Source organism: Pelobates fuscus, chromosome 3, assembly GCF_036172605.1.
Source record: "Pelobates fuscus isolate aPelFus1 chromosome 3, aPelFus1.pri, whole genome shotgun sequence".
NCBI lineage: Eukaryota > Metazoa > Chordata > Amphibia > Anura > Pelobatidae > Pelobates > Pelobates fuscus.
Window position 1 is genome coordinate 83,111,312 of NC_086319.1, and position 27,623 is coordinate 83,138,934.

At 37.1% G+C, this 27,623-nt stretch overlaps 1 protein-coding gene across 1 annotated transcript in view; it reads right to left on the minus strand.

Annotated features, from left to right (window-relative positions):
• The window catches only part of GRK6 (G protein-coupled receptor kinase 6), a 51,890-nt gene that overhangs the window by 13,969 nt on the left and 10,298 nt on the right, over positions 1-27,623 (minus strand). Inside the window, exons 5-9 of the mRNA XM_063447314.1 lie at positions 9,476-9,576; positions 8,158-8,250; positions 7,880-7,943; positions 2,681-2,821; positions 762-952 (exon numbers count right to left, since the gene is read on the minus strand). Of these exons, the coding sequence (XP_063303384.1) occupies positions 762-952; positions 2,681-2,821; positions 7,880-7,943; positions 8,158-8,250; positions 9,476-9,576 (590 nt within the window). The remainder of the gene's footprint in view (positions 1-761; positions 953-2,680; positions 2,822-7,879; positions 7,944-8,157; positions 8,251-9,475; positions 9,577-27,623) is intronic.

Below are 27,623 nucleotides of genomic sequence, written 5' to 3' on the forward strand. Positions count from 1 at the left end.
AGTGCAGAAGGTTGCCTATGCCTGTGCTAGATTATATCAGCTCAATGGAGGTCCCACCTCGCAAACTACAGGACCTGCAATGATCTACTGCTAATGTCTTGGTGACAGATACCACACAACACGTTCAGAGGTCTTGTGAAGTTCATGCCTCGAAGTGTCGGGGCTGTTTTTGCAGCACAAGGGGGACCTACACGAAATTAGGCAGGTGTTTTTAAAGTTGTGGTTGATCAGTGTAATATTTAAAAATTATCAACATCAAAATCCATCTTGACATAAGCAAGGTTTGTATTCAGTACAGAAAACTTTGGTAAAGTGACATTTGTTTAGCAAAACAATTAAAAAAAAATTAAAAAATTTAGTGTGATGAAATATTATGGTTTAGGAAACCAATCTTGGACATATGCTGGCAGAATCCATATATATTCACTAAATTACAAGTTTAAAATGGAATTGTTACTTCTCTAGAAATTACACCACTGAACAAAATATAGGAAACCTTTAACTTTTATTAACCTTTCCATGTAATTCCCGGCTTTTTTTTTTTAAATATATTAATGATTCAGTAAAAATCACATGACTTTCCAGTTAGGTCCAGGCACAGCCATGGCACATACTGCACTGGAGGAGAAACAAACAGAAATGGAATGGGAGCCAAGATGGAGTTGCTCGTTTCCAGGATAAAAATAAAATAAATAAATACATTTAATATTTATACCTCCTATTTCTTTGGCACATTTAGCAGTTGTTCTATATCTACATACCTGTACACTATTCGCTCACTGTGTAAATCCTGTAGCCCACAGCAAATTTCAGCTGCATAGAATACTGCGCGATCCTCTTCAAATCCAGCTTCACCCATATGGTAAATGTGAAATTTCAGATCTCCTCCGTTCATCAATGTGAGCACCAGGCAGAGAGCATCTTTTGTTTCATACGCATAAGCCAAACTAACCTATTGTAGAGGGTAGGAATGTAAAAAAGATTAGGTTGAATTCTTCAGGACCTTGCATTTTGAAAATTAAACAGAAACAGTAAAGTAAATTGAGCAAAACTATAGTGCTAAGAAGGAAGGGGTCTTCATAATAAAACAGGATACTATATAGTCCATATTGGTTAACGTTAATTTGAGTGTGAATGTTCCACTATATTATTTACACATGCATACGCTTTACACTCATCCACAATAAATCCCTGTGACTATCCTGATTCACTGACATCTGTTCTAACCAAAATCAAGTCCACTTAAACAAATCAGGGAACTACTGAGCATTAGCAAGATTTAGGAGGTCACCTATGCATAGATAACCATAGAGTCAGGGACCATAGAGTCAGGGACCATAGAGTCAGGGACCATAGAGTCAAGGCCAACATCTTTTTTTTTTTTTACTACTCTTCACATTCTCTTTCTTAAGTATGGAAAGTTAAAAGGGATGCATGGGAACAAAACGAGTTTGGACTGGCTGACAATGAAATTAGTTAAGGTAAAGCTGACTTTGCAAATCCTTTTGCGGCTTTGTTCTCTCCAATACCCTTTCTTCTAAACTCACTATATCCACCTTTTCTCTGTCCCAGACTGTATAAAAGGAGCTTTTGCCTGCTAGTAAGAAGCTAAGGAAAAGAATGGACAAGTGAGTGGTAGGGGACAATCCTTACAAAGAGGGGAGCGAGCGCATCATTAGATGCATTTATACCAAGCTCAGGGTGCTGTCTGCATGGTATGGCCTTTGTTGGTCAGCATGCATAATTGGCAGGCAGTCTGTCATGCATTTACACCAGGCTAACTTATTTTTTTTGGGCAGACACGCTTCCTTTTCAGGCATGTTCTCCCCTATGGGTGGTTCTGGTTATATGACTCGCCTCAGTAGCCCACCCTTTTAACCCACCAACCAACATTCAGCTTCACCAGACCTGCTGTTAGGGGGAATGGATTTACTTTAACGATGCAACCGAGAGATTAGCATAGGGTATCTGTTTTCTTATAGCTATATCCTGCGAGTTTCCCTCCAGCACCACTTCTGCCAGATACATGACACTTGGGAGGTATAACTTTTAGTGTTTTCTAGCGATAAGATTTTGTAATTAGGCCCATCATAATTTTCAGCACCAGGCACCAATGGGCTTCTAATCCAGAACTGCATAGAGTGCTTGGGTAACATACTTCTGAATGACCTTCGATATATGTTAATAAAATAACTTGCAAGTGAATCAGCAGCAGTTTATAAAATCTAGATGGTCGGGTTGTTTTCTTTTCCCAAGTAAAAAAGACAGGATGCATTGCACATGTGCTAGAGCTCCCTATTATTTCTAAGGAGAAATTCCCAGTAGGTCAATAGAATAGATTTTTTTTCAGTGTTCCAATACCTCTTATTGGAAATTAGACAGAGGATGAAACTTGGGTGCATTTAAAAAAAAAAGAAAAGAAACAAAAAAACAACAACAACAAAAAAAGGTAAACATTAAATAAAAAATATGATAACTAGTCACACTGCATAGGTCTTTAATCTGTACATTGGTGTCATGGGCCTATAATAAAAATAAACCTTTAGAACAGATCCTAAAAACATGCAAAGCTTGAAAATTACATTATATTGAGCTGCAAACAGAAAAAACATGTTTAACCCTATTTATCCCGAAGTTGCTGGATTGTGACCCCTTGACCTGCGGATGGATCTGTACTTACTACAAACCTGCTGTTGACTCTCTCTAGGATTTGTTTCTCATTCAGAGTCATGGACTCGCCTTTCCGTTTCTTAATGCGTTTTTTCTCTAATTTCTTGCAAGCATACATCTTCCCGGTTGCTCGCACTTGGCACGCACATACCTGAATAAAGAACAAACCAATGGGATGGTGTAGAACACAACAATCTTGCAATGTTAACATGCATTACATAGATCATATAAGATCTCAAAACAGAAACCAGGAATAAAGTGCCATGGGCAAAGTGTTGTAGGCGTAGTGTGTGTATATATATATAAAAAAGAAAAGAAAATTAAATTAAAAAAAAGTGAGTAGAGATAAACTGTGCTGGCCAACAAAAACGTTTGTCCTGCTAAAAGTTTTTGGGCTCAAAACCAAAACGTTACATAGCAAAGACAAAAAGGATCAGATCATTTAAATATACTTTAGCTTATTTAGCACTAGCACAGTTTAATTTGTCTCCCACGCTGGAATTTGTGTAGGACCCACTGTTATTGTGGTACTGTGAAGTATCGTATGGTGGAACTGAATCCCCATTTTTGTATATTTTTATTTGTGCGCGGTTCCTTAATTTGTATTAAAACTGAAACATTTCCATTTTTACCATAAGCTAAACACAATTAAGAAAATAATCACAGCATCACCCTCTAATACAGGGGAGAGGACTTGTGGAGAAAGTTACAAATCTTTAATCCCAAAGCAGGGGCATCAACCCAATGAAACTTAACAAGATTCTAACAAGTAGGACTGAAGTAGGAAAAAACATATTTGGAAAAGCTTCATCAGCAATTATCTTATGGAGACAAAAAAAAAAGGGACGAGTATACATTATGGAAAAAAATGTAGTCATATAATACTGTTCTGGTGGTCTGCTTTTATAAGCAGCTGCAATAAAAACTAATCTTACAAAGGAAAAGGAAGAGGGGGCAGGTATATATAGCCTATAAAATCTTCAAACTAAGTATAGCACCTAAACCTGAGAAGAGAATTTATGAAATAGCATAAAGTGTAGAGGAGTATGGAAGTGTATAGCAAAGAAATGAAAGAGGTATCCTACTACTAACCTTAATCATCAAAAGTGAAGAAAAAAAAAAAAGGAATATTTGCTAAATATCTAGCTTGAGAACTACTCAAAATACTAAGCTAGAGGCAGTATGCAAAGCCTTCTGAGACTAGCTCAGTACACCTTAAAGAGGTGGGTGTACCTACATAGCTGTAAGTTTGAGAGACATGAACTAAAAAGGTTGACGTTGTTCACAATGTGAAAAAAGGGAAGTAGTGACATTCGAATGACACAAAAATCTTCCAAAAAAACAGTTTGCTTCTACATATAGATAATCGATCTACATATATATGATCAGAACACTTTAAAGTAAAGGGAAAAAGTTGCACCCATAGTTTGACAGTGAAAAAAACCAAAACACAAGCCCGATGAGCATTTCAGTGTTATACCTTCGTCAGGGAAAAATGAGGACTGATCCTCTTTGATGCACTTACGTTCTCCACATTTTGTAGGTGTGCAGACAACCAACCAATCTCATCAGTGGCTAAGAGGACAAACTCAAATGAAGGCACAATGATAGGATTATGACCAATTCTCAAAGCATATAAGCTTTCAATAGCAACAAGTGAAATGTTGGCTGAAAGGATTGACACCTGTGACCGTCTCAACCTATGTAATCTGTAAAGGGGATCTTAAGCAAAAGGAGGGTATAAACAGGCTTCCGATTCCAGGAGATATACAGGGCTAAATCCACAGCTAGAAAGATCATGGGGCAAAGGAGGCAACTAATGAGCATACTATCGCTGGGACATGCCGCACAGCTCCACCCACAAAGCTCCATACAATGCAAAGATGTGGTAGCTACCAAACGGGATCACTTCCCCACTGCAAGTTAACACCCCAAATCAACATTGAACTCCTATCTCTGGTTGGCACTCCTAAGGGGAGACAAAGAAAATGGGGAGTAACTATTCTCCTATGCTGAAGGCCAATGAACATGGTCAGCTAAACGAATACACTTGACAAGTGACAAAGGGTCTGCCAAAACTGAGAATGTTAACATAAAAACCATACAGACGAAGCGGCAACTCAAACAGAATGTATAAGAAAAAGACAGATAAGTATCCTGCTTAATAAATGAAATATATATAAAATCAATTACTGTGTTATAATGAAAACTAAACACTAAAAAATATCCTATATAACAAGTGACTTATCCAATGAGTAGTTAATAACTCTAGGAACAATAAATAAATAATGTAATACAATAATTATTTTCGGAGGGGGCATTAACATGAAAGGATAAGTGCAGCAATCGGATACGGTCTAATGAGGCTTTTAAGGCTTCTAGAGAATGTCTTCCTATAAACCACTCACTAAGATAGAATAAATGTACAAGCAGCATGCTTTGAGTGAACCCTCATAATTCCTACCACTGAGGCATATTCATCCTATCACCAAGAGAGAGTCCATTCATCAAGCCAACTTATGCATATAAGTGCCTAAAAGAGCAAATTGTACCATGCATAAATGAATACCATGTAAAAACCAACTGACAGCACAAGGCAAAAACTAAATAGAATAAATCAAAAAAAGAAAATTACATTCCAGTCTGTTAATCAGAGGTGACTGTATGATCTAAAAGTCTAGGTAAAAATCTAGATAAAGTGGGCACAAGAAAACCCATCATTTTAGACCATGGGGACTGAGAGTCTTGAGGAGATAAGATTCATGCCGTCTCATCTCGATATCCCTGTAATTTTGAAGTACATGATTTATAATTCATTCACATAAAAGTTATATAATAATACATTCCAGCTAATACATCGTTAATGGACTTATCTTTTTGTTAAGAATCCCTGCTTATATGCACACATATGGGGTGAAAAGTTGAACATACTTGTGAGATCACTCGCCTATGAATTTTTTGGAGGAATGGGGATGGCACGCATTACTTTCTGCATAGTGCTTGTGTTGGGTGAGGTGTGCGGACTGACTGGTAGATTTGTAAAATCTCTGTGCATCTTTAAACTGCATGTCTAACAAAAATCTGTCCCCTCCCTACCTTTGCTCTGAAAAGAGCAAGAGCTGTGACCCCATGCAAGAGCTGTGACCCCATTTCTATAGTAAAGGAGTTTAAGCATGCGTGGGATAGGCATATGGCTATCCTAACTATAAGATAAGGCCAGGGACTAATGAAAGTATTTAGAAAACTGGGCAGACTAGATGGGCCGAATGGTTCTTATCTGACGTCACATTCTATGTTTCTATGTTTCTAAGGATCAAAACAAAAGACGTATGTATATACCGATGTAAAATAATTTTATATTTGGAGCGATTCCTACCAAACAACTTCGCTTTTTTTGACCTACATTTCACAACACTGTTGTTGACATATTACAACTTACTATTAAGTAATGAAACATCAAGCTTTCTGACCTAGAATAACTCTTGCTTTCGGTAATTATGTTTTGGGAGGTGTGGCTGCTTTTTGTGGTCACTAGTTTCCTCTAGCAAAGTAAAGGTTACAGAGAAATTGTGATTAAGACATAACACTGCAACTTGTGTAATTAAGACATAACACTGTAAGTTTAGCAATAGTGTAGTGTATGGGTTAGGTTTATTAATGGTGGAGTGTAGCATAGGTGTTAATGTTTGGTGGATTGTGCTAGGATAGTGTAGGATTTAAGGGGCAAACTTACATACATGTTCCGGTGCTGTCTGCGATTAGTGAATGTTACAGTCCAGGGCAGCAGCTATTTTAGCAGCGGTCATTAAAATATTGGCAGATGCAGCTCAGGAGTTTAACTCCCACTAGTCTCAAGCACACTAGGACATGCATGTTCAGGTTCTGGCCAATATTGGAGCCCCCAGACTGCACAGAAGAGATTGAACGGACAAAATCACAATCCGTGCAGGACATTGGTAAAAACCATGACCTGCCAAATGAGTAAATAGTGTTTAAAAAAAATGATATATATATATATACACACACACATACATATATATATATACATACACACATTAAAAACAAAAACAACAACAACAACCCTGCTTACCTTCACCCCAAAAAAAAAAAAAAAATAAGAAAAATAGGTCAGCCTACCCAAATGTGGGCTTCGCTGTGACTTCAGAGAGCATAATGCTAGGAGGGAGAAAATAAAAATGGTTTTGAACACAGGAATCATTCATATATAAATAAAATGTGGAATCGAAACCTCCGCATTACCTTGTCGTGGGTGGTGAACGAGTCGCGTTTTTATATCAAACAACATTAAAAACGTGTGACAAAACCCAGAGGAACTGCACCCATTTTACCATAACCACAATAAAATGTTTTAGTTATTATGATGCTCAGTGTCCCTTTAAAGGAACACAAAAGCATCAGAAACACAAACCTGTATGTTCAAAGCTATAGTTCCCCCGTCTCAAGCTAGATATGTCCCTCTCCCATTTGCAGTACAAAGTGAAAACCATAACATTCACTTTTTGCACACACCTCTCAACCTCCTGTGATGTCACATCTGAGAGGAGCATTGGGGGAACCAATGCGCATGTGTGGTGAGTGTGTTCAAGCTTCCTCATTGGAAGGAAAAAATCAAAATGCTTCCTGGGCTGCAATGTCACGTGACTGAGTATTATTCAGTCAGTACAGCAGAAGCACCTCTAGTGCCTATCAGTAGGACAACCACTAGAGGAGGATTTTCTATAAAAAAAAAAAAAAAAAAAATATATATATATATATATATATATATATATATAAAAAAAAATGCAATGTTTTACACTGCAGGGTTAAATGAAACTAAACAACCACTGCACCCAAATCACCTCAATGAGATGACGTGTTTGTTGTGTCTTTAGTGGTCCGATATATAAAGGAGCTGCAGAAAGCCTCAATTGTTCATGATATAAGAGCAGAAACGTGTCAACAAAATCATTGCGTCAGACATGTCAAAATCTATATTCACATTGCTTTCTGTAGGAAAAGCAGATTCATTGAGGAAAAAGATAACCACAACAGATGTTATCTACAGAAATGAAAGACAGGTGTACCTAGAAGTAGACAACCAATATCTGCAAAATGAAGCAAGGCCAAAAGATACAAGACTGAGAGAAAGTGGACAGATCCCACAACGCATGAGAGAGGAGCAATGAGAAAAGTGCAAATATTTTTTTACCTCGCCAAAGCCACCCTTGCCCAAAACTCTGTACTGTCTGAATGTGTTCTTTGTAACGGGTCCTCTAGGAAGATAAAAAAATAAATTAAATTAAAAAACTGCATAAAATGGTGACCATTGGTTACTTTATGAGTAATACATTCAAAGTATTCAATGCATCGTTGAAAAGGAGGAGGACAGGTAGGTGTGTGTGTGTATACACACACACACACACACACACACACACACACCTATATAAACACACACATATACATATCACTTATTTATTAACAACTCACCTCTCAAGCCATTTCCACTGCAGGAAGCGGTTATAATATAAGCTATCTATGTAATCTGAAAATGGAGCCATACTGAGGAAGTCATGAACAAGCCTGAAATAAATTCAACAAAAACAACGCATTACGAAGACAAACATGGAACAAAATATGTTGTTAAAGCAACTACATATTTAGCATAATGTGAACACAAACAATAGCCATGAAGAATGCCTGAAGCAAATTCTGGCAAACGTGAGATGGTATGCACGAAAATAGAATGTCTATTATAAATATAGAATAGTGCCTTAAGTTCAAGTACATATTTTTTTTTTTAATTGGACATGGTATGCCATCTAATTCATAGTGCCTGTATATTTATATACTGCATGTGTGTATTTAATTTCTATATTATATATAGAGACACACACACACACACACACACACACACACCCACTTTATCAGTATTTCTTCAGAAGAAGGAAAAGTGGAAAACGCTTGAAAATTTGTAAAATAAATAAATGTAAAAAATACATATACAATATATATATACACACACACACACACACACAATACACAAATATACACACACACACACAAAATAGTGCAACATAACTCATGAATTTTCTCAATTGAAATAGTTTCTTAATTTGTCTTTTGAAATATTTGCTTAAATGAACACTACAGGGTCAGGAACACAAATGTGTATTCCTGACCCTATAGTGTTAAACTATCTAGCCCCCATGGCCCCCCCCTTTAAATATAGGAAAATATTACCTTATTTTCAGATCTGTATGGAAGTAACTGGCACTGGCTCCATCCCAGATCCGCCTCTTTGGCTGACATCAGAATCGATAATCTCAGGCAAGGAGGCAGGGCTAGGGAGTGGAGCCAAACACCACCCTGGCCAATTAGTATCTCCTCACAGAGATGCAGAAAACCAGGAAGTACCTCCAGTGGCCATCTGAGGAGTGGTCACTGGGGTGTCCCTAGGCTGCAATGTAAACACTGCCTTTTCTCTGAAAAGGCATGGTTTATATGAACAGGGTTTGACTATACTCCCCAGAATACATTAAGCTGCAGTTGTTCTGTCAATTATAGTGTCTCTTTGAATTATCATGGGCAAAATATTAGGTACACTGGACTTGGCAAACTGGTAATTAAACATACATTAAAATACATACTGTAAGAACGCATCTATAGCCGAATAGTAAATTGCAACCACCTCCCACACAAATTACAGATACACAGCAATTAAATCCTTTTGTGATTTGGGCAAGATTGATTGGATCCAAACATTTTTTAGTACCATAATCCATGTCCTCTTAAGTCCCCAGCTTACTTGGAGCAATCTTTAAAAAGTTCTTTGCAAGGCTCACTTTCTAGGCTCTCTATGCAGCCACTGACCAGCTCTATAGGAACCTCGGAGATGTAGTCTTCACTCTGCAAAAGGACAACAGAAAGCAACAAAACACTGACTAAAGGGCAAAAAAATAAAATAAATTGAATATATATATACATACATAAAAATAAAAAAATATAAACTGTAGTGCGCTAGTTAGGCTGTGCACCAGTGGTGGTTGATGACTACTTGATGGGCTCTATCCACTTAACCCCAAGAGATGCCATGCCCTAGGCAAAACCCACTGCATCATCAGTTATCAATATTGGAAAATGGCAACTGTATTTATAATCATAACATATATGGGTCACAATGTGTCACACAATTATACGTAGTCATTACAATGCCAATAGATTTTTTTTATTTTTTTTAAATGAGACAAAACCTAGTTTGTTTCCCACCTGCCCTTATTGATGCCTCTTCACTGCTCTACAACGGACCATGTTTATCTCACCCCGTTGTGTCCCAAATAAAATTCACAAGAGGAAAACACTAGGAGAAGAATTTCACGAGCACCAGGCTACTCAGGGGAGCCAATGGAGAGGAAAAAAAAAATAATAATGAAAAAAATAATAATTCACCTATTATAGTGGCCTTCGTGAACCAGCATCCAAATTATGATTCACTAAATTGCTGATATTTTTCAAGTACTTTTTTTTTTTTTTTACTTAACAAAAAAAATAAAACAAAGCAAGAGTCTAAATGCTAAATATGGCTCTTTAACAGCAAAAATGGATTATAAACTATCTTCGATATATAAATATGAAGGATGACAGACAAACAAAACAAAGCAATTTTTTATTTTGTCTAAGGTACTTAAAGGAACACTATAGGCACCCAGCTCACTTTATCACATTGAAGTGGTCTGGATGCAATGTGCCTGCCCCTTATCACTGCAATGTAAAATGTTTTATGGCAGCCAATAAGTTTATGGCAGAGGGACACTATAATGTTAGGAATACAGTGTTCTATTCCCAACGCTATAGTGGTTCTTTAAATTGACCTTTGTCTTCATATTAACCCCTTAAGGACCGAGGACGGTTCAGGACCGTCATCGGCATTTTTGCATTGCCGACCGAGGACGGTCCTGAGCCGTCCTAACGGTCCAATGTACTTACCCGATCGCCGTCGTTCCCCCGGCGGTGCTCCCGTTGTGGGGAGACTGCCTGCAGCCCAGACAGTCTCCCCATGGCGAATTAGGACCCCTGTGGCCATGTGATCGCTCAACAGGGCGACCACATGGTCACAATAGGTGTCCATGTGTCTGCCTGCAGGGGGACTGTCTGTGCTGACAGGCAGTCTCCCTGCTTAGTGTAAAATCATAAAAAAAAATAAAGTTTAAAGTTAATAAAAATAATAATTATATATGTGTATATATATATATATATATATATATAATATACGTCTAAATATCATATATATATATATATAATGTCATACTAAGTGTATTTTTATATTAATATGTACATATATTAATATAAAAATACACTTCTAATTAAATTACACACGTGTATATATATATATAATATATAATAACTATATATTGTATATATATTATTATAAACTACAAATAATAAGTAATTTAAATTAAAAAAATTAAAAATAATAAAAATTTAAAAAAAATTATATATCTATACGAAATTTTATTCTAACTGTATTTTGATATTAATATATATATATATTTATATCAAAATACACTTAGAATGAAATTGTATATATATCTATGTATATATAAATAAATAAAAAGAATACGAACTATTCATATGTCCATATACAAAATTACATAAATAATTATATAAATATACACGTAGACTTCAAATATATAAATATGCATATATATTTAAATTCTACGTGCGTATTTATGTAATATTTTTACATAATTAAGTTATTTTATTGATTGCAATTTAAGGGACCTGCCTGCCAACTCAGGCCGAAAGTCCATAGAATTTAATTTGCCATCACTGTATTTTACCCTGTAACGTTCTACGACACCCTAAAACCTGTACATGGGGGGTACTGTTTTACTCGGGAGACTTCGCTGAACACAAATATTAGTGATTCAAAACAGTAAAACATATCACAGCGATGATATTGTCAGTGAAAGTGACTTTTTTTTTTGCATTTTTCACACACAAACAGCACTTTTACTGATGATATAATTGTTGTGATACATTTTCCAGTTTCTAATATTTGTGTTCAGCAAAGTCTCCTGAGTAGAACAGGACCCCCCATGTACAGGTTTTATAGCGTTTTTGAAAGTTACAGGGTCAAATATATGGGTCAAATATTTTTACATTGAAAATGGCCAGGTTGGTTACGTTGCCTTTGAGAGCGTATGGTAGCCCAGGAATGAGAATTACCCCCATGATGGCATACCATTTGCAAAAGAAGACAACCCAAGGTATTGCAAATGGGGTATGTCCACTCTTTTTTAGTAACCACTTAGTCACAAACACTGGCCAAAATTAGCGTTCAATTTAGTTTTTTACTTTTTTCACACACAAACAAATAGGAACGCTAACTTTGGCCAGTGTTTGCGACTAAGTGGCTACTAAAAAAGTCTGGACATACCCCATATTGAATAACCTGGGTTGTCTACTTTTAAAAAAATATGTACATGTGGGGTGTTATTTAGCGATTTATGACAGATAATAGTGTTACAATGTCACTATTGATACATTTTAAAAATATAGGTTTTGAAACCGCAATATCCTACGTACCTATAGCCCTATAACATGCAAAAAAATATCAAAAAGCATGTAAACACTGGGTATTTTTAAACTCAGGACAAAATTTTGAATCTATTTAGCAGTTTTTTTTCATTCGCTTTTGTAGATGAGTAAAATATTTTTTACATAAAAGTCAAAAAACATGTATTTTTTTCAATTTTTCATCATATTTTTTAATTTTTTAAAAATTAAATTACATGAGATTATATAAATAATGGTATGTAAAGAAAGCCCCTTTTGTCCTGAAAAAAACAATATATAATTTGTATGGGAACAGTAAATGAGAGAGCGGAAAATTACAGCTAAACACAAACACCACAAAAGTGTAAAAAGATGCCTGGTCGCAAATGTACAACATCGCAAAAACAGTCCGGTCCTTAAGGGGTTAAAATCACATTAAAAAAAACAAAAAAAACACTCACTCAATCTGCTTTTGCTGGCCTGTTTGAATACTAGCTGATTGACCACAGTATACAAAACAAGGATTTCACAGGGTTGACCTTTTTAAGCTGCCCACAATTTGCTAAACTAATATGGTAATAGTGGAAGCAACTCCGCAGCATTGCAAAACCGGATGAGAAAATCAACAAACAATGCACATTATGAAAAGACACCCAAAACAATCACAGGTTAGAATGTATGGCAACTTTGTTATCCCCAATTTTTGAATGCACTGTAGTCTGACTACTTTAAAAGGTTGCAAGGAAAACTTTAATATTGAAAGTAATCCACGAATGATAGGTCGAATGACTGGAGGTGGAATTAGATTATATAAAACAAAAACAAACAAAAAAAACAAACAAAAAAAAATACCTCAGTTTTGACAGTATTTCATAATAAAACTCTGCACAGAGTAATTTTTCATTATAAACACATCAGCAAACATGTTCTATGCAAATCATATGCAGGAGATTACAGGGTCACTCCAACCACCATGACCACTTCTGTAATGTTTCTACTTGAAATGAAGCTCATCCAAACCTATTTGAACAAGTTACACCACCGGCGCACGTGTCTTAGGCAGCCCGAGACGCTGTTCTAAACTTCCCAATATCAGATCTGTGATCAGCAGAACAGGGGGAGGCTTGAGGTGTGCTCCCTCCCACCTCCTGCATTTACAGTAAATAAAAAAATCCCCTATCCTACCCAGCTTGGAGTGCGGAGGGAGAGGGCCGGGGCCAGGGATACAGGTTTGTGTTCCTTGAAAGATTTGGGAAACTGCATCACAATCCAGTTCAGTCTAAGCACAGCCTGGGCAGACATTACAAATTAGAAATAGGATCATGGGGCTGGATTTTCTTAGCAGAGTAAGGTTTTACTCAGCATACTGAATAGCAATTTCTTCATTAAAGTCTATGGAAAATAAAAATAAAAATCCGTAAACAGAGCAAACCATTGCTAAGAGAGTCAAGCTCATTGTTTAAGGTCTCCTTTTTTGTGTATTCTCTCTCTGCCTTCAACCAGGTGTAAATTAAACAGCTTATAGTAATGGCTCCCATAAAGCAAAGATGAAAGCACCCATTTATAGGATAAATAGATATGGATGCCTACATTTAATTTTATTTTTCACATCTCATCTCAAAAATCCTGAAAATAAATAAAAAATAAAGCTCCCATGTAAGAATTACTGTACTTCAATCACTTTTAAACACGCACACAAACACCAAGATGTGACTAATTGTGTAATCGGTGTATTTTTAACTTGCTTTAGAATCACTCAAAAAACACAGATCATGCCTTCTTACAGAGGGGATTGTGAATGTTCAAATGCTGCACATGTACATACAACAAAGGCCACATAAATGCATTAAGTGGCAGGTGAATTAAAATGGCTTATCACGTATCGTTACTGTGGAGCGTTTTCAAATATCTTGCTTTCTGGTTTACAGAATGTTTAACCCCTTAAGGACCAAACTTCTGGAATAATAGGGAATCATGACATGTCAGACATGTCATGTGTCCTTAAGGGGTTAAAAAAAAAAAAAAAAAAACTTTTTTTTTTTTTTTTTTTTAAATACCAGATCGTTTTGCTTCAGGGCTAAAAAGCAGAATGTTGGGTTAGAGAAAAAAAAAAAGCCAAGAAGGAACTGCTAATTTCCTAAGGCTTCACAAAGGCTTTGAATCTATTTTTGCTCCAATAAACATTTTACGGTAGTCAAATTTGTGGAATGTCCCAGCCTGTATGAAAATAAGTTGAAACGGCTTGCTAAATAAACATAAAAGGTGTAAGGTGGCTAGATAAACATATAAATATTGATCTTGCACATTGCATATATTTAGAACAAGATGGAGCCGTGATTATGTTTTTACGGATGACTCAAAATGATCTGCAGAGATGCAAACCAATTTACAGGTCAAAGGCTCAGTCAGGCCTAAAATATCGCAAAAGAATGGCACAAAAAAAAAATAAAATAGTGAATTTTTTAAAACAGTATTTCCATCAAATGAAACAGTGATGATTTTAAAACCCTTCTGGGTCTTTATCAAGATGTCTTCAATGTGAAGTATCTTCAAAATATTTTATTAGACTATGTACAATATACTACTGTAATAAATGCCACAGGTTAAAATCATATCCACAACTAAAATGTTTTAGCTCATTATACCATTACAATAACACAACCCTGGACTTAATGGTTACCTTCAAGAACCACTCCATACAAATCGATCGAAATAATCGTTTGTGTTTTTAACACAAAAAGCAGTACTAATGATTTCATTCATTACTCTTCTAAATGAGAAAGGTCTCACAATTACGCATTTGACACCACTTCTATTGAACAGTTGAACTTACATAAAAACCATTCGAGATACAAATGGTCTAATGGGATCTGAGAAATGTTAACCACATAAACATAAATAACTCAAAAAGGCAAATTAGTGAAATGTATTAGAAAACACATTAAAATAATAATGGACAGCGACAGCTTTAAAGGAACACTATAGTCACCTAAATTACTTTAGCTAAATAAAGCAGTTTTAGTGTATAGATCATTCCCCTGCAATTTCACTGCTCAATTCACTGTCATTTAGGAGTTAAATCACTTTGTTTCTGTTTATGCAGCCCTAGCCACACCTCCCCTGGCTATGATTGACAGAGCCTGCATGAAAAAAAAAACTGGTTTCACTTTCAAACAGATGTAATCTACCTTAAATAATTGTATCTCAATCTCTAAATTGAACTTTAATCACATACAGGAGGCTCTTGCAGGGTCTAGCAAGCTATTAACATAGCAGGGGATAAGAAAATCTTAATTAAACAGAACTTGCAATAAAGAAAGCCTAAATAGGGCTCTCTTTACAGGAAGTGTTTATGGAAGGCTGTGCAAGTCACATGCAGGGAGGTGTGACTAGGGTTCATAAACAAAGGGATTTAACTCCTAAATGGCAGAGGATTGAACAGTGAGGCTGCAGGGGCATGTTCTATACACCAAAACTGCTTTATTAAGCTAAAGTTGTTCAGGTGACTATAGTGTCCCTTTAAATAAACATATTACTGAGGTTTCAGTACGCTTTAATGACCATACAGAGTTCAATGTAAAAGAAGAGGAGTTGTATGTCAAACTAGCCGAACAGCATTTTCCCCTTTGTTTTAGTATATGGTTTGTTAATGTTTTGCAGCTCATTACACAGATATTCACGCTTTGCATGCATCCTGCATATTATCGGTTTGCGATTTACGTAGAAGAGATCCTTTCTTTGGCATGTTTAACCCCTTAAGTATGAAGACAACAGTCCACATTTGAAAACAAAACAAAACCCTAGAATTTTAAAAGCACTACACCAAATGAGTGGTTTATGGTTTTCTTTGTACGCAACATGATTGTTAATTCCTGTTTTTCTGTGACTTCTGTCTGTGAAATTCTCCCCCGCCCCAATGTGGGTTGGCTGTTGATTGCGTTGAATTCAATAAACTTCAACATAAAACAAAACCTAGATTTTGAGCTTTATGCTTGTTCAACCACAATTTACCTTATTCACATTAAGTGCACCCACACTTATTATATATTCTTTTTATAGACAAATCTTTATATATTAACCATAATTTATTTTGAATAAAATCTAAGTAAGTGTGAGAATTTTTTTTTAATACATGCACAATTTCAGCATTGCATTTATATTTTATTGTGAATATCATATTCATGATAGGTATTTTCACGGTAAAACATAAGTTTGTATTCTGCAATATCCCCTGATCTACATGATTTCTGTGATTTCAGGTAGTTCCAAGCCCAAATAAGGGGCCGTTTCATTTCGGTTTTTAAACATGGAAAATTTGACAAAGCCTATGTCGCCTTTGAAACAGTATGACAGCTCAGAAATAATAGCAAGCCAGTTTCAAAAGTAGACAACCCAGGGCATTCCAAATAGGGTATTTACAGTCTGGTTTTGTAGCCAAGAAGTCACAAAGCAAGGCCTACTTTAGTGTTCGTATTTTATTTGCGTTTTTCATACAAACACAGCACTTGTTGGCTGTCCTACAAGGAAAGTGCTTGCTTCAAAGTCTCTGATACAAAGGTGGGAGGATTAGAGAACTGGCTAAATAAAATATCTGATTAAATTTGAGTCAATTGCAGCAATCTGCATGGCTTCCCTATGCCTGCTTTATGACATACCAATTATAGACTGCCACCTGTGTTAAATATATGGCAATTTTTTTGTGCAAGCCAAATCTACCTATTTAGTTCCAGTACTAAACAATGCACTTTGATTTTTAGATTTGCGTATCCTTTCCCATGACAGACACTGCCACTGTGCTTTCATCGTACATTGTGGAAAGCATGTACATGTCTTTATGAGTGTGCTGCCTAGCACTCAAAAATTAAAATAAAAAATAAAAATGTTTTGTAGTTCATACTGCAATCAGACAGAAGGAGAAGGGAAGTGGGGGTTCTCCCTAGTTCCAGATTCATTTCCAGGTTAGCGCTGTCGAATGACATAGTGGGAGGGCCTTTGCCTTAGGTAATCAGACTTGCTCAGTCTTCTTTTGTGCCATTATTAAAAGAAAAAAAACCTGTTGGGGTTAATAAAATCCAATGTGAGTGTGTAACAATTGAAATACATACAATGATAACTGACAAAAAAAGGTCAAATTCTAAATTGAAATAATAAATAAAAAAAAAATCCAGAAATCACATGCCAAAAATACTGAACAGTACTGTACTAATCGGGAGGATCGCATTAATAAAACTGATCAGCACTGAACAGGGTCAACTTCTTTTTTTTACTTTGTAGTATACTTGTAGGACACTCTGTATCACTGATCTTTTGTCCTCTTCTGCCTCAGATCAGAGTGAGAAAATAGAGAAGCAGAGTCAGTGAACAAAGCCAATGTTTGTATTCATTGGCGGTCACTTTGTATCTATGATCGTAGTGACTGATTGTCACCACGATCATGTGACTCTGCCAGCTCTGATTGGATCCTGGGGGACAACCTTTGCCGTCAGGCAACTTTCCACGTCAGAGTTTAGCTGGTAGGTATGTACTGGGGAGGAGTGGTGGGAGAACTCCATGGCTGGCCCTGCCTCCTTGGTTTGATGATCTCAGAGAATCCAATGCCCATAGGAAAGCATTGTGAGGTTAGTGCACATATGCAGCAAAATGCTGCACTGCGCCAAGCAGATTGTCTGTATGAGGCCATCTGAATTTGACCTGGCAGTTTCCTCCGAAGCACCTCTAGTGTCTGTCAGAGTGACATCCACTAGAGGTATTTGAACCCCGCAATCTAAACATTGCCGTTCCTGCAAAACACTGCAGGGATAAAATGAAACTGACACGATGGTCTCAGAACCTATAGTGTAATTTTAAAACCCAGTGTGAATAGGAAGGCATGGAATGTCCGGATATTGAGAAAGGATAAAAAATCTGCGTGTAGGAGTATCCAAACATAGGTTTAGAAGTGAAACTCTATGGAGATGGCATAGGCATTGTTTTTTTTATACAGAAATACAAGAAAGAGAAACTAAGAGGGAAACTATTTGCAACATTACCAATAAGGCATAGTATAGTGGGTACGGTGCTAGGGGGCTGTCTCCTAGCACCATAACCACTACAATAAGCTGTAGTAGTTCTAATGCTTGGAGAGCCCCTTCACGGAATGGTAAAAATATCAATGTACTTTTCATATAAAATTCTGTTCTGCAAGGGTTTATGGTTAGCATACAGTTGTCTCAAACCTTATGAGAGAGCTATAGGAAAAAATAAAAAATAAAATAAGAAAACGGTATTTGCTACATAACCCCAAAATCCTACTATGCATTCCTTGTATTTGCAAACATTATTTCAGAAGGTCCTAGGGATTTTCTCCAAATAAAAAGGACATTTGGAAGCAAGCCCCTTTTTATTTTAGCTTGAAAGCATTGATTCGCATGTTTAATGCATTATTTACACTAATGTAGTCAAAGGAATGGAGGAAAGATTCCACTCCAGCATTGAGTGTAATTTTAAAATACAACTTGTGATCAATACATTTGCTAACATATAGATCAAACATCTAAAGTAAATCTACTTAAGGTGACAAATATATTATAAATGTATGAATAGAGAGATAAATAATAGATTCATATACACTGCACAAACAATCCCACAAACTAAGCGTAACCAAGTACTTTAAAAAAAAAAAAAACAACTATAGGTATACATTTGAATGTGGCCTGATTAGCACAATGTATAGATTAAATTAGGAAATCTATAAAAAGAGGCTCTGTCATACTTGCCATGACTGAGCCTGACCGAGTGAGCTGGGGGAAGAGTTCTGCCTTTACTCTAACTATATTACATGCTTTCCTGGGAAGCTGTCAATTTCTGTAAGATAGCAGGACATCCGCAAGGAAAACATGCATGCTCAGCACAAAACAAAACACACAAAAATACAAATTTATTGAAATCTTTATTGCCATCAAAGAAGAGACAAACAACAACAACAATACGCAGCCCTTCTATTTTATATATTACATTCGACACTGACTAAAGCCCTGATAAATTGCTAGCTCGTGTGGGTAGGCCCCTATTCACCTCCACAGATGCCTTATTACAGCTTTATCTTAAACTTGAACGATCCAATCTCATAATGGCAGTCATTATGATGGTACAAAGTAAAACCTGACTTTGTAAATAGTGTTAGGGTGACGAATTAAACCAAAATTATTTATAATTGAGTCATGGGTTTTTTAAAAACTTCTTAGCCTTTAATTCTAGCTTGAAGCTGAGCTTGCAGCGTTGTACCTTCTGCTATGTTTATAAGCATGAATGATCAAATTGAAACTAGTATCTCCAGGTTGTAATAGAGAAGTTAGAAAAATAATGTATCTGTTGGTATAATTCCAAACAGACGACTGTTGCTACTGCACTCTCATTAAAGAGAAAAGGTATTCTGGACGTAGTTTGTGTACTTGGAGACGGTGTGTTTACATTGTGTAGAAGAAACTGTGAGCTGCAGTGACATAGTTGGTAGCTCAACGATACTTCTTTGCTAAATTTAAAGTTTTACGCAAAGGTCATAAAAAGTATTTATAAAACAAACACAATGCGGTTTATTTGCTATGCTGGGATTTGTGGAGAAATAGCAGGAGAACTGGAAATTTGAATGGGAAATAAGAAAATTGGAGAATTTCTCCAGCTAAACTTTATTATTCTGGCGTAAAATTTGCATTTTCCGGTCAATGTTTTTTTTGACTGCATTTTTCAGCTTTGTAAATAAAAACGCCCAAGATATATTCCTTTCTCAAGCAATACAATAATAAAAAAAACAAACAAAAAAAAACCACACAAAACAAAAACAAAAAAACAAATCCTTTTCACCTGCAACAGACTAATCAAATGCCTGTTACTCTATGCCTAAACAAATAAATTAAATTAGTCAGGGATCCCTTTGTACAGCGCTACAGAATCTGATGGCGCTATATAAATAATAAAATAATTATTATTATTTACCTGTGGAGTCTTGATTTGCTTGAGTGTATAGTAACAGGATTTTGATTCGTTTGTGGCAGGTGAAAAGAGTTTGTGCACAAGTCAACTTTTTATTAAAAAGAACAATCTAAAGTTCAAGATACCGTATATACTTGAGTATAAGCAGAGTTTTTCGCCACATTTTTAGTGCTGAAAAAGCCCCACTAGGCCAGAACCGCCGTACTCATTACAAGCCCGGAGCAAGCTGTTAATTACCTTTACAGCAGCTACGTGCAGCTCCCCTGTTCAGCTCACAGTGTAAGTCTTGCTCCGCGCGGCACGCAGACTGCGAGACTTACACTGTGAGCTGAACAGGAGAGCTCCACGTAGCTGCTGTAAAGGTAAGTAAATGCTTCCTGCCAGCCCATCCACTGGACCACCAGGGATTGCCATAGCCCCCCTCCCTGGTCAGGTATTAGGCAGGGAGGGGGGACAAAAAAAAATATATAAAAGATTTCATTTTATAATACTAAAATAAAAAAATATTTAAAAAAATAAAAATTAAAAGAAAAATGCCCTCCCCCCACCCAGTTTACACACACTACACAAACACACACACACACACACACACACTCTGCATTATACACACACACACACACACACACACAAACACACTCTGCATTATAAACACACACACACTGCATTATATATACACATACAATGCATTATATACACACACACTCATACAAACACACACTCTGCATTATATATGCGCACACACTGCATTCATTATATACATACACTGTAAATAAATATTCAAGAAATATAAATACAGATTTTATTTAATTTAAATTTACCAGTAGCTGCTGCATTTCCCACCCTAGGCTTATACTCAAGTCAATCAGTTTTCTCATTTTTTTGTGGTAAAATTAGGGGCCTCGGCTTATATTAGAGTATATACGGTAGCTATATTTTTAACATTACAGTGTTCATTTTTTAAGTATTGTTTTAATTTAAAAAAAATGTTTAATATAAAGTTTAAAATTTGCATTTACACTTACCTGTAATCCAGTCATGATGTGCTTGGTGATGCAGAATATGAAGACCTATGAAAATTGACAGTCTTAAAGAGACACTAAGCACTATAACCATTTAATCCAATTTAATTGGTTCTAGTGCTTGGAGTGCCCTAGCGCGGTCATTCAATTCAGTGTTTAATTATTGTCAAGTAGTTTAACATTTAATAAGGCTTCCTGGTCACCCACAGAGATTGCACACTTAATGCTATCGGTACCAATTCATACCAGCTATGAAAGCGTTAACTAGACACTCTAATCCGATCCCTGTCACCAATTCGTGCTCAGGTTAATGCTTCCTTATTACCCAAAGCAGCACAGAGGATATGGGCTGCTGGAGACTCATTAAAACATTAACAAACTGTTAAAAGCATGAACTGAAAGATGGTCCCACGTGAGTCCAGACACTTTAGCCAGTTCAATGAGAAGTAGCAACTACAGTGCATACATTGTCCCTTTAAGGAAAAATAGCCTCTAGACCGTGGTGGATCTCGAATTTGCAAGGCCTTAGGTGAATTTATGGCATTAATTTGCAAACAAAATGAATTTGCAAGAAACAAATGTAATTTGCAGTTATGCTAGTCTTGTATACATGATTGCAGGGTATGGTTGGCCGTTGTGTATACATAAAGGTCAGTGTTAAGGGGTTATTGGAAACAAAAATGGAAATTTCAATTGGACAAAACAAAATGTAATAAAACAAAAACAAGTGTCATTGACAGTTTTCACACATATTCTAAAATTCTTTACATATACATTATCCTTTATGTTCTTTATATGTGTTACCCCATATGTTGTACATGTATCTATATTATACATGTTGCCACTTTACCTTTGCATTGCCCATACCATACTCACATTACCGCGCACACACATACACACTCTGATTCACTCACATGCACACAAACACATACATTGACAAATACATGCAGTCAAAATGTGTATCTGGCCGTGTGTATTTCGGAGTGTCTGGCATTGTTTGCCTGTGTATGTGCCTGAGAATGTGTCTAATAGAGAGTATCCTTGTGTGTGAATGTACACTGAACAGCCACAACATTAAAGTAATTTGCCTAATATCGTGCAGGTCTTCCTCGTGCTGCCAAAACAGTTTGGCTGCGTCGGGTCATGCACTCCACAAGACCTCTGAATGTGTCCTGTGGTATGTGGCATTAGTACATAAGCAGCAGATCCTTTAAGCCCTGCAAGTTGCGACGTGAGGCCTCCATGCATAGAGATCTGGGGAATTTGGAGGCCAAAGCAACACCTTGAACTCTTTGTCATGTTTCTAAACCATTTTCTGAACAATTGCAGGGTGCATTATCCTGCCAAAAGAGGCCACTGCCATCAGTGAACATCACGGCCAAGGTGTACATGGTCTGCAATAATCTCTAGGTAGGTGGTATGTGTCAAAGTAACATCCACATGATGCCAGGAACCACGGTTTCTCAGCAGAACATTGTTTAGAGCAAAACACTGCCTCAACCGGTCTGCCTCCATCCCATAGTGCATCCTGCTGCAGTCTCTTCCCTAGATAAAACAATCTACAAACACCTGACTAACCCTTATGATCTAAAAGAAAATGTGATTCATCAGACAAGGCTTTCAGACGCTCACATCCACACTGAAGGAGCTTCTGGTGTGTGCAATCATGGGCATTCTGACTGGTCTGCGAGTACACAGCCCCATATGAAGCAAACGGCAAAATACTATGTTTTCTGACATCATTCTATCACAGCCAGCCATTGAACTAGAATAGCTATTCTGTGTGATCAGGATAGATGGGCTAGCCTTTACTCTCAGTGTGCCTCAATGAGTCTTGGTTGCACATTACCCCGACACAGGTTGTGCTTCCTTGTATCAATTTTGGTAGGTACTATCCATTGCATACCAGGAACACCCCACAAGACTTGCCGTTTTGGGGATGCTCTGATTCAGTCTTCTAGCCATCACTACTTGGCCCATGCTAAAGTCACTCAGACCTTTTTTTCGCTTGCCCATTTTTCCTAATTCCAACACATGAAATTCAAGAACAGACTGTGCACTTGCTGCCAAATATATCTCTCCCCTTGACAACTGGCATTGTAATATGATGATATATTTAATAATATAATCAATGTTATTCACTTCACGTCAGTGATTTTAATCATTAATATAGGTCTCTGTGAGCATGTATAAATTTGTGCCTGGCACCGTAGGTGTGAGGAGCTGCTTGCGGTGTGCTGTGTGTATGGGGGCACACTGTGATCTTAGTGTATTGTGTTTATGGCAAAGCTTTGTTTCTTGGCTGTGTGTGAATGATGACCATCTTCAGGTGGCAAGAGTGACAAGGTGAGTAAAGGGGTAACTGTGGCAAGGTGAGTGGGGTGAATGAGATAATATTGGGGGAGTGAGGGTAACAAAGGGAGGGAGAGTTGGGGGTGTGACAGGATTAGGCTGAATATGACAAGATTATAGAGGTTAATGGGACAGTGAGTGTGGCAGAATTTGGAGGTCAGTGTGACAGAGTGAGAGAAGTATGACAGGATTTGGGGAGGCTAATGTGACAGGGTTTTAGTAGCATGGTTGGGGACGGAGTGATAGGGTTGGGGAAGCACTCGTCCTTCGTATGTAAGGACAAGTGTGGCAGGCTGAAGGGTGTGAGTGTGACAGGATTATAGGGATTAATGTGAAGGTGACAGAGTAAGGGGATAACAGTGTGATAAGATTAGGAGTGGTTAATGTGAGTGTGGCAGGGTGATGGGGGATAACAGTGTATATACACACACACACACATATACATTTCGATGTAATTGATTCCCTAGTGGTCCGGTCTGTTAGCTATTCAGTTTGCAGTTCTACCTGGTGCAGAGTTGCAGACCATGAGGTTGTTGTCTTGCAAGCTCCAGCACTTGAAGTGTCAGGGCGTTGCCACAGCAACTCTAATTGGACAGAGGTCACGAGACACCTACTTCCAAGACTGCAACTCTACACTTGGCTCTCTCTCCCCCCGAGCAGACTGAGTGGAGGAGCATAGCACACGGAGACACACAGAGCAAGAAACAAAACAGTCTTCCCCAAGTCGATTTAAGCAGCCACAAGGACACAGTAAGCATGAGGTCAGGGGTTCTCAACCAGACCTCAAGGACCCCCTACCAGTCCAGGATTTAGGGATTACCTGGGTGTGTCTAATGTGTTTAGAAAAAACAAAACAAAAAAAACACACCTTAGACACACCCAGGTAATCCCTAAATCCTGGACTGGTAAGGACTGCAGGCGGGTTTTCAGACAAATGCAAGCATTGCTTTTTCTCAGAAACGGTAATGTTTTACTCTTTAAAAGAAAAGTTATAGCATCTATAACACAAAAAACAGTACAGTAATCATGTCGTCGTTTGGGAGAAATACCTTAAATTAATAAGGAAAGGAAAATAAAAAAAGTTTAAAAAGCAACAGTTTACAAATAAAGGGTTAATAGGCAGTTAGGGTAATAATTAACATCACTCAAATACTTGAACAATTGAAATAATATTTATACATCACCAAGGTTTCGGGTGAAGGAAGTCATTAAAATAAAGTCTCAAATCCTGAGTAAAATAGATGTATGTAAAACATAAAAAGTATGAAAGTGCACTTTCCTAGCAAACATTAAGTGGCTGCACTTTACAGATAATAAAACGTCATACACACATTTTACTAGCTAAATTGTCAGAAAATGTATGTATAAAGCATTGTTAGCTAAACACTTGTATCTCTCTGCCTTACAGCTCAATGGATTCATGTGCGCTCTCTAATGGCAAAGCTGACCAGAATGCTATGCACAAAACTATGTACTATGCACTGGGAGTCCACATTAAAATGTAAATCAAACCTAGGAATTAAAAAGGAAAGTACACTTCACGGGTAGAACAAAAGCAAACGGTATAGTTATATGATTTATTATTGAACTGAACTGCTTATCTTATTAAAGTGGATCTGTAGCAAGACCGGTGGGGTAAAGGAGCAAAATGCAAGTAAAATTACCTTTTTAATGCGGAATCAAAATAGGTAGGCTAACAATTATTTGTAATACAAACACGTTGTATTCCTAATGCTTTAGAAACATCACTGTAGTCTGAATAAAATGTACTAGCATTAAAAAAATCCTTGCAATCCCTTGCTTAATTCTTGGTTTATTCAGTCAATTTTTCTGTTAAATTGTTAAATAAATAAAAAAATGCACATTTAACTTTCATTACTGTTATGCCGCCACGGGGTACAGAGTATTTTATCTAATGCATTCACAAACACACAACGTTCCATGTAGTGCATGTCTTTAACCCCTTAAGGACACATGACATGTGTGACATGTCATGATTCCCTTTTATTCCATAAGTTTGGTCCTTAAGGGGTTAAAATAGCTTGACGGCATAGAATGTTATGCATTAAAAGTACCAGCAGAGCTAAATCCCTACTGGTACGAAGGAGACTCAGGTGTCATTGGATGCCTGATGGTTCTCACTTAGTGGCCCCAGACTGACAGATGATCTATGTGAAGCACTCAAAGGTGAGCACTGCACATGGCCCTTTACAAAAACTGGTGAGGTCCCCCTGCTAGAGAACAGTAGCAAAACATAAATATGAGATGTTAACAGTGGTCTCTAAATTTCCCTTAAAACAAAACATGTTTGAAAAACCCCAAAATTAAATAAAATAGGTTGACCAAGGTTTTTGATAAAATGAAAAGTGTCAAAATGCTATTGGTTAAATTGCTCGGGGGGTGTACTTTCTACAAACAGATTTTGTCACCACTATAAAATTTGTAGTCTCAAAAGAGCCTTTGTCCTTAAAGGTTTAATACAGATTAGAAGGTCTTCAACTCCCTTGATTTACAGATAGGAATTTAATGGGATTAATTCATTTGATCTTTAGAAAAGAAAACAAAAGGCACACAAAAAAATAAACCTTCAGACAGAACATTACTGTTGAACGTGTTCAAATTGGGATTATTCATGACATTTCAGATCAAGGGTGTTCAGAAGGAAATCCCTAGCATTAAGCCAGCAAAGCATCATGGGATGCCACCCTTCTCCCAGATCAATGTACACACAACTCAGAAGTGATGATGTAAACAGTGGTTGATACGTATTACAGAAAGTGTCTCAACATTTGAGATCCATCTAACACAATGCGAGTTCTGCTGACAAACGCGCTCATAATTTAATGCAACATAAAATGTGTATTTTTAAATACAGTGGGACCTCGGTTTACAAACGCCTCGGTTAACAGTTTTCGGTTTACAAATGAAAATCCATTGAAAATAATGCCTCGGTTTACAATTTTTTTTGCAATACAAAGCAAGTTTCCCCAGGATGCATTGCACCTGGGAGGTTTATAGCACCGCCCCCTGCATGCTTTAGCCTGTGGGTAGCAGGTGGCGTTGAGTGTGGAGGTGTTGGAGCGGCTTTTACATCGAGTTTTGGAGCCATTCTGGAAATTGTTTGCCGTTTTGGGACTTTTTGGTGCATTTCTCAAGCTGTGGAAAGGTAGGGAGCTGAGCTTCATTGTTTGCATGCCTTTTATTGTGTGTTCTGCATTGTGGGTTGGTTTCAATGCCAGATCATTTTGACTTTTTTCTGACTTTCAGAACGGATTAATTGGTTTTCAATGCATTCCTATAGGAAACCGCGTTTCGGTTTACAAATTTTTCGCAATAAGAAACATCCCGGAGAACGCATTAAATTCGTAAACAGAGGTCCACTGTATATTTTTTTTATTATTTAAATCAATGCACACTACAGCTGTCAATCTTCACTAGTTGTGTGTGTCATCTGACCATGTGGGCTTATCAATGTGAGTGAAAACACATGATGGAACAAAAGAATGTTATCTATATGCAGATTCTGCCTAGACATTTAGAGCAGCACATCCTGAGTAACTTTTCGACTCATGTTAACTGGGGAGGATCTGTAGATGGATACAAACAATGTACATTTTCCATGTGGATTCTAATGAGGCCATTGCAGATATTTACTAGATTGAATCAAAAAAGAAATAATGTAAGGGAAAATTTAAACTGTCTGCCAACAAAATACATCTCACCGAGGTTAAGGATAATATACAGAGAAACAGAATGTGACGGCAGATAAGAACCATTCGGTCCATCCAGTCTGCCCAATTTTCTAAATACTGTCATTACTCCATGGCCCTATCTTATAGGTAGGATAACCTCTACCACTTCAGCTGGAAGGCTATTCCATGCATCCACAGTAAAGTAATACTTCCTGATATTTTTAAACCTTTGCCCCTCTAATTTAAGACTATGTCCTCTTGTTGTGGTAGTTTTTCTTCTTTTAAATATAGTCTCCTCCTTTACTGTGTTGATTCCCTTTATGTATTTAAATGTTTCTATCATATCCCCCCTGTCACGTCTTTCCGC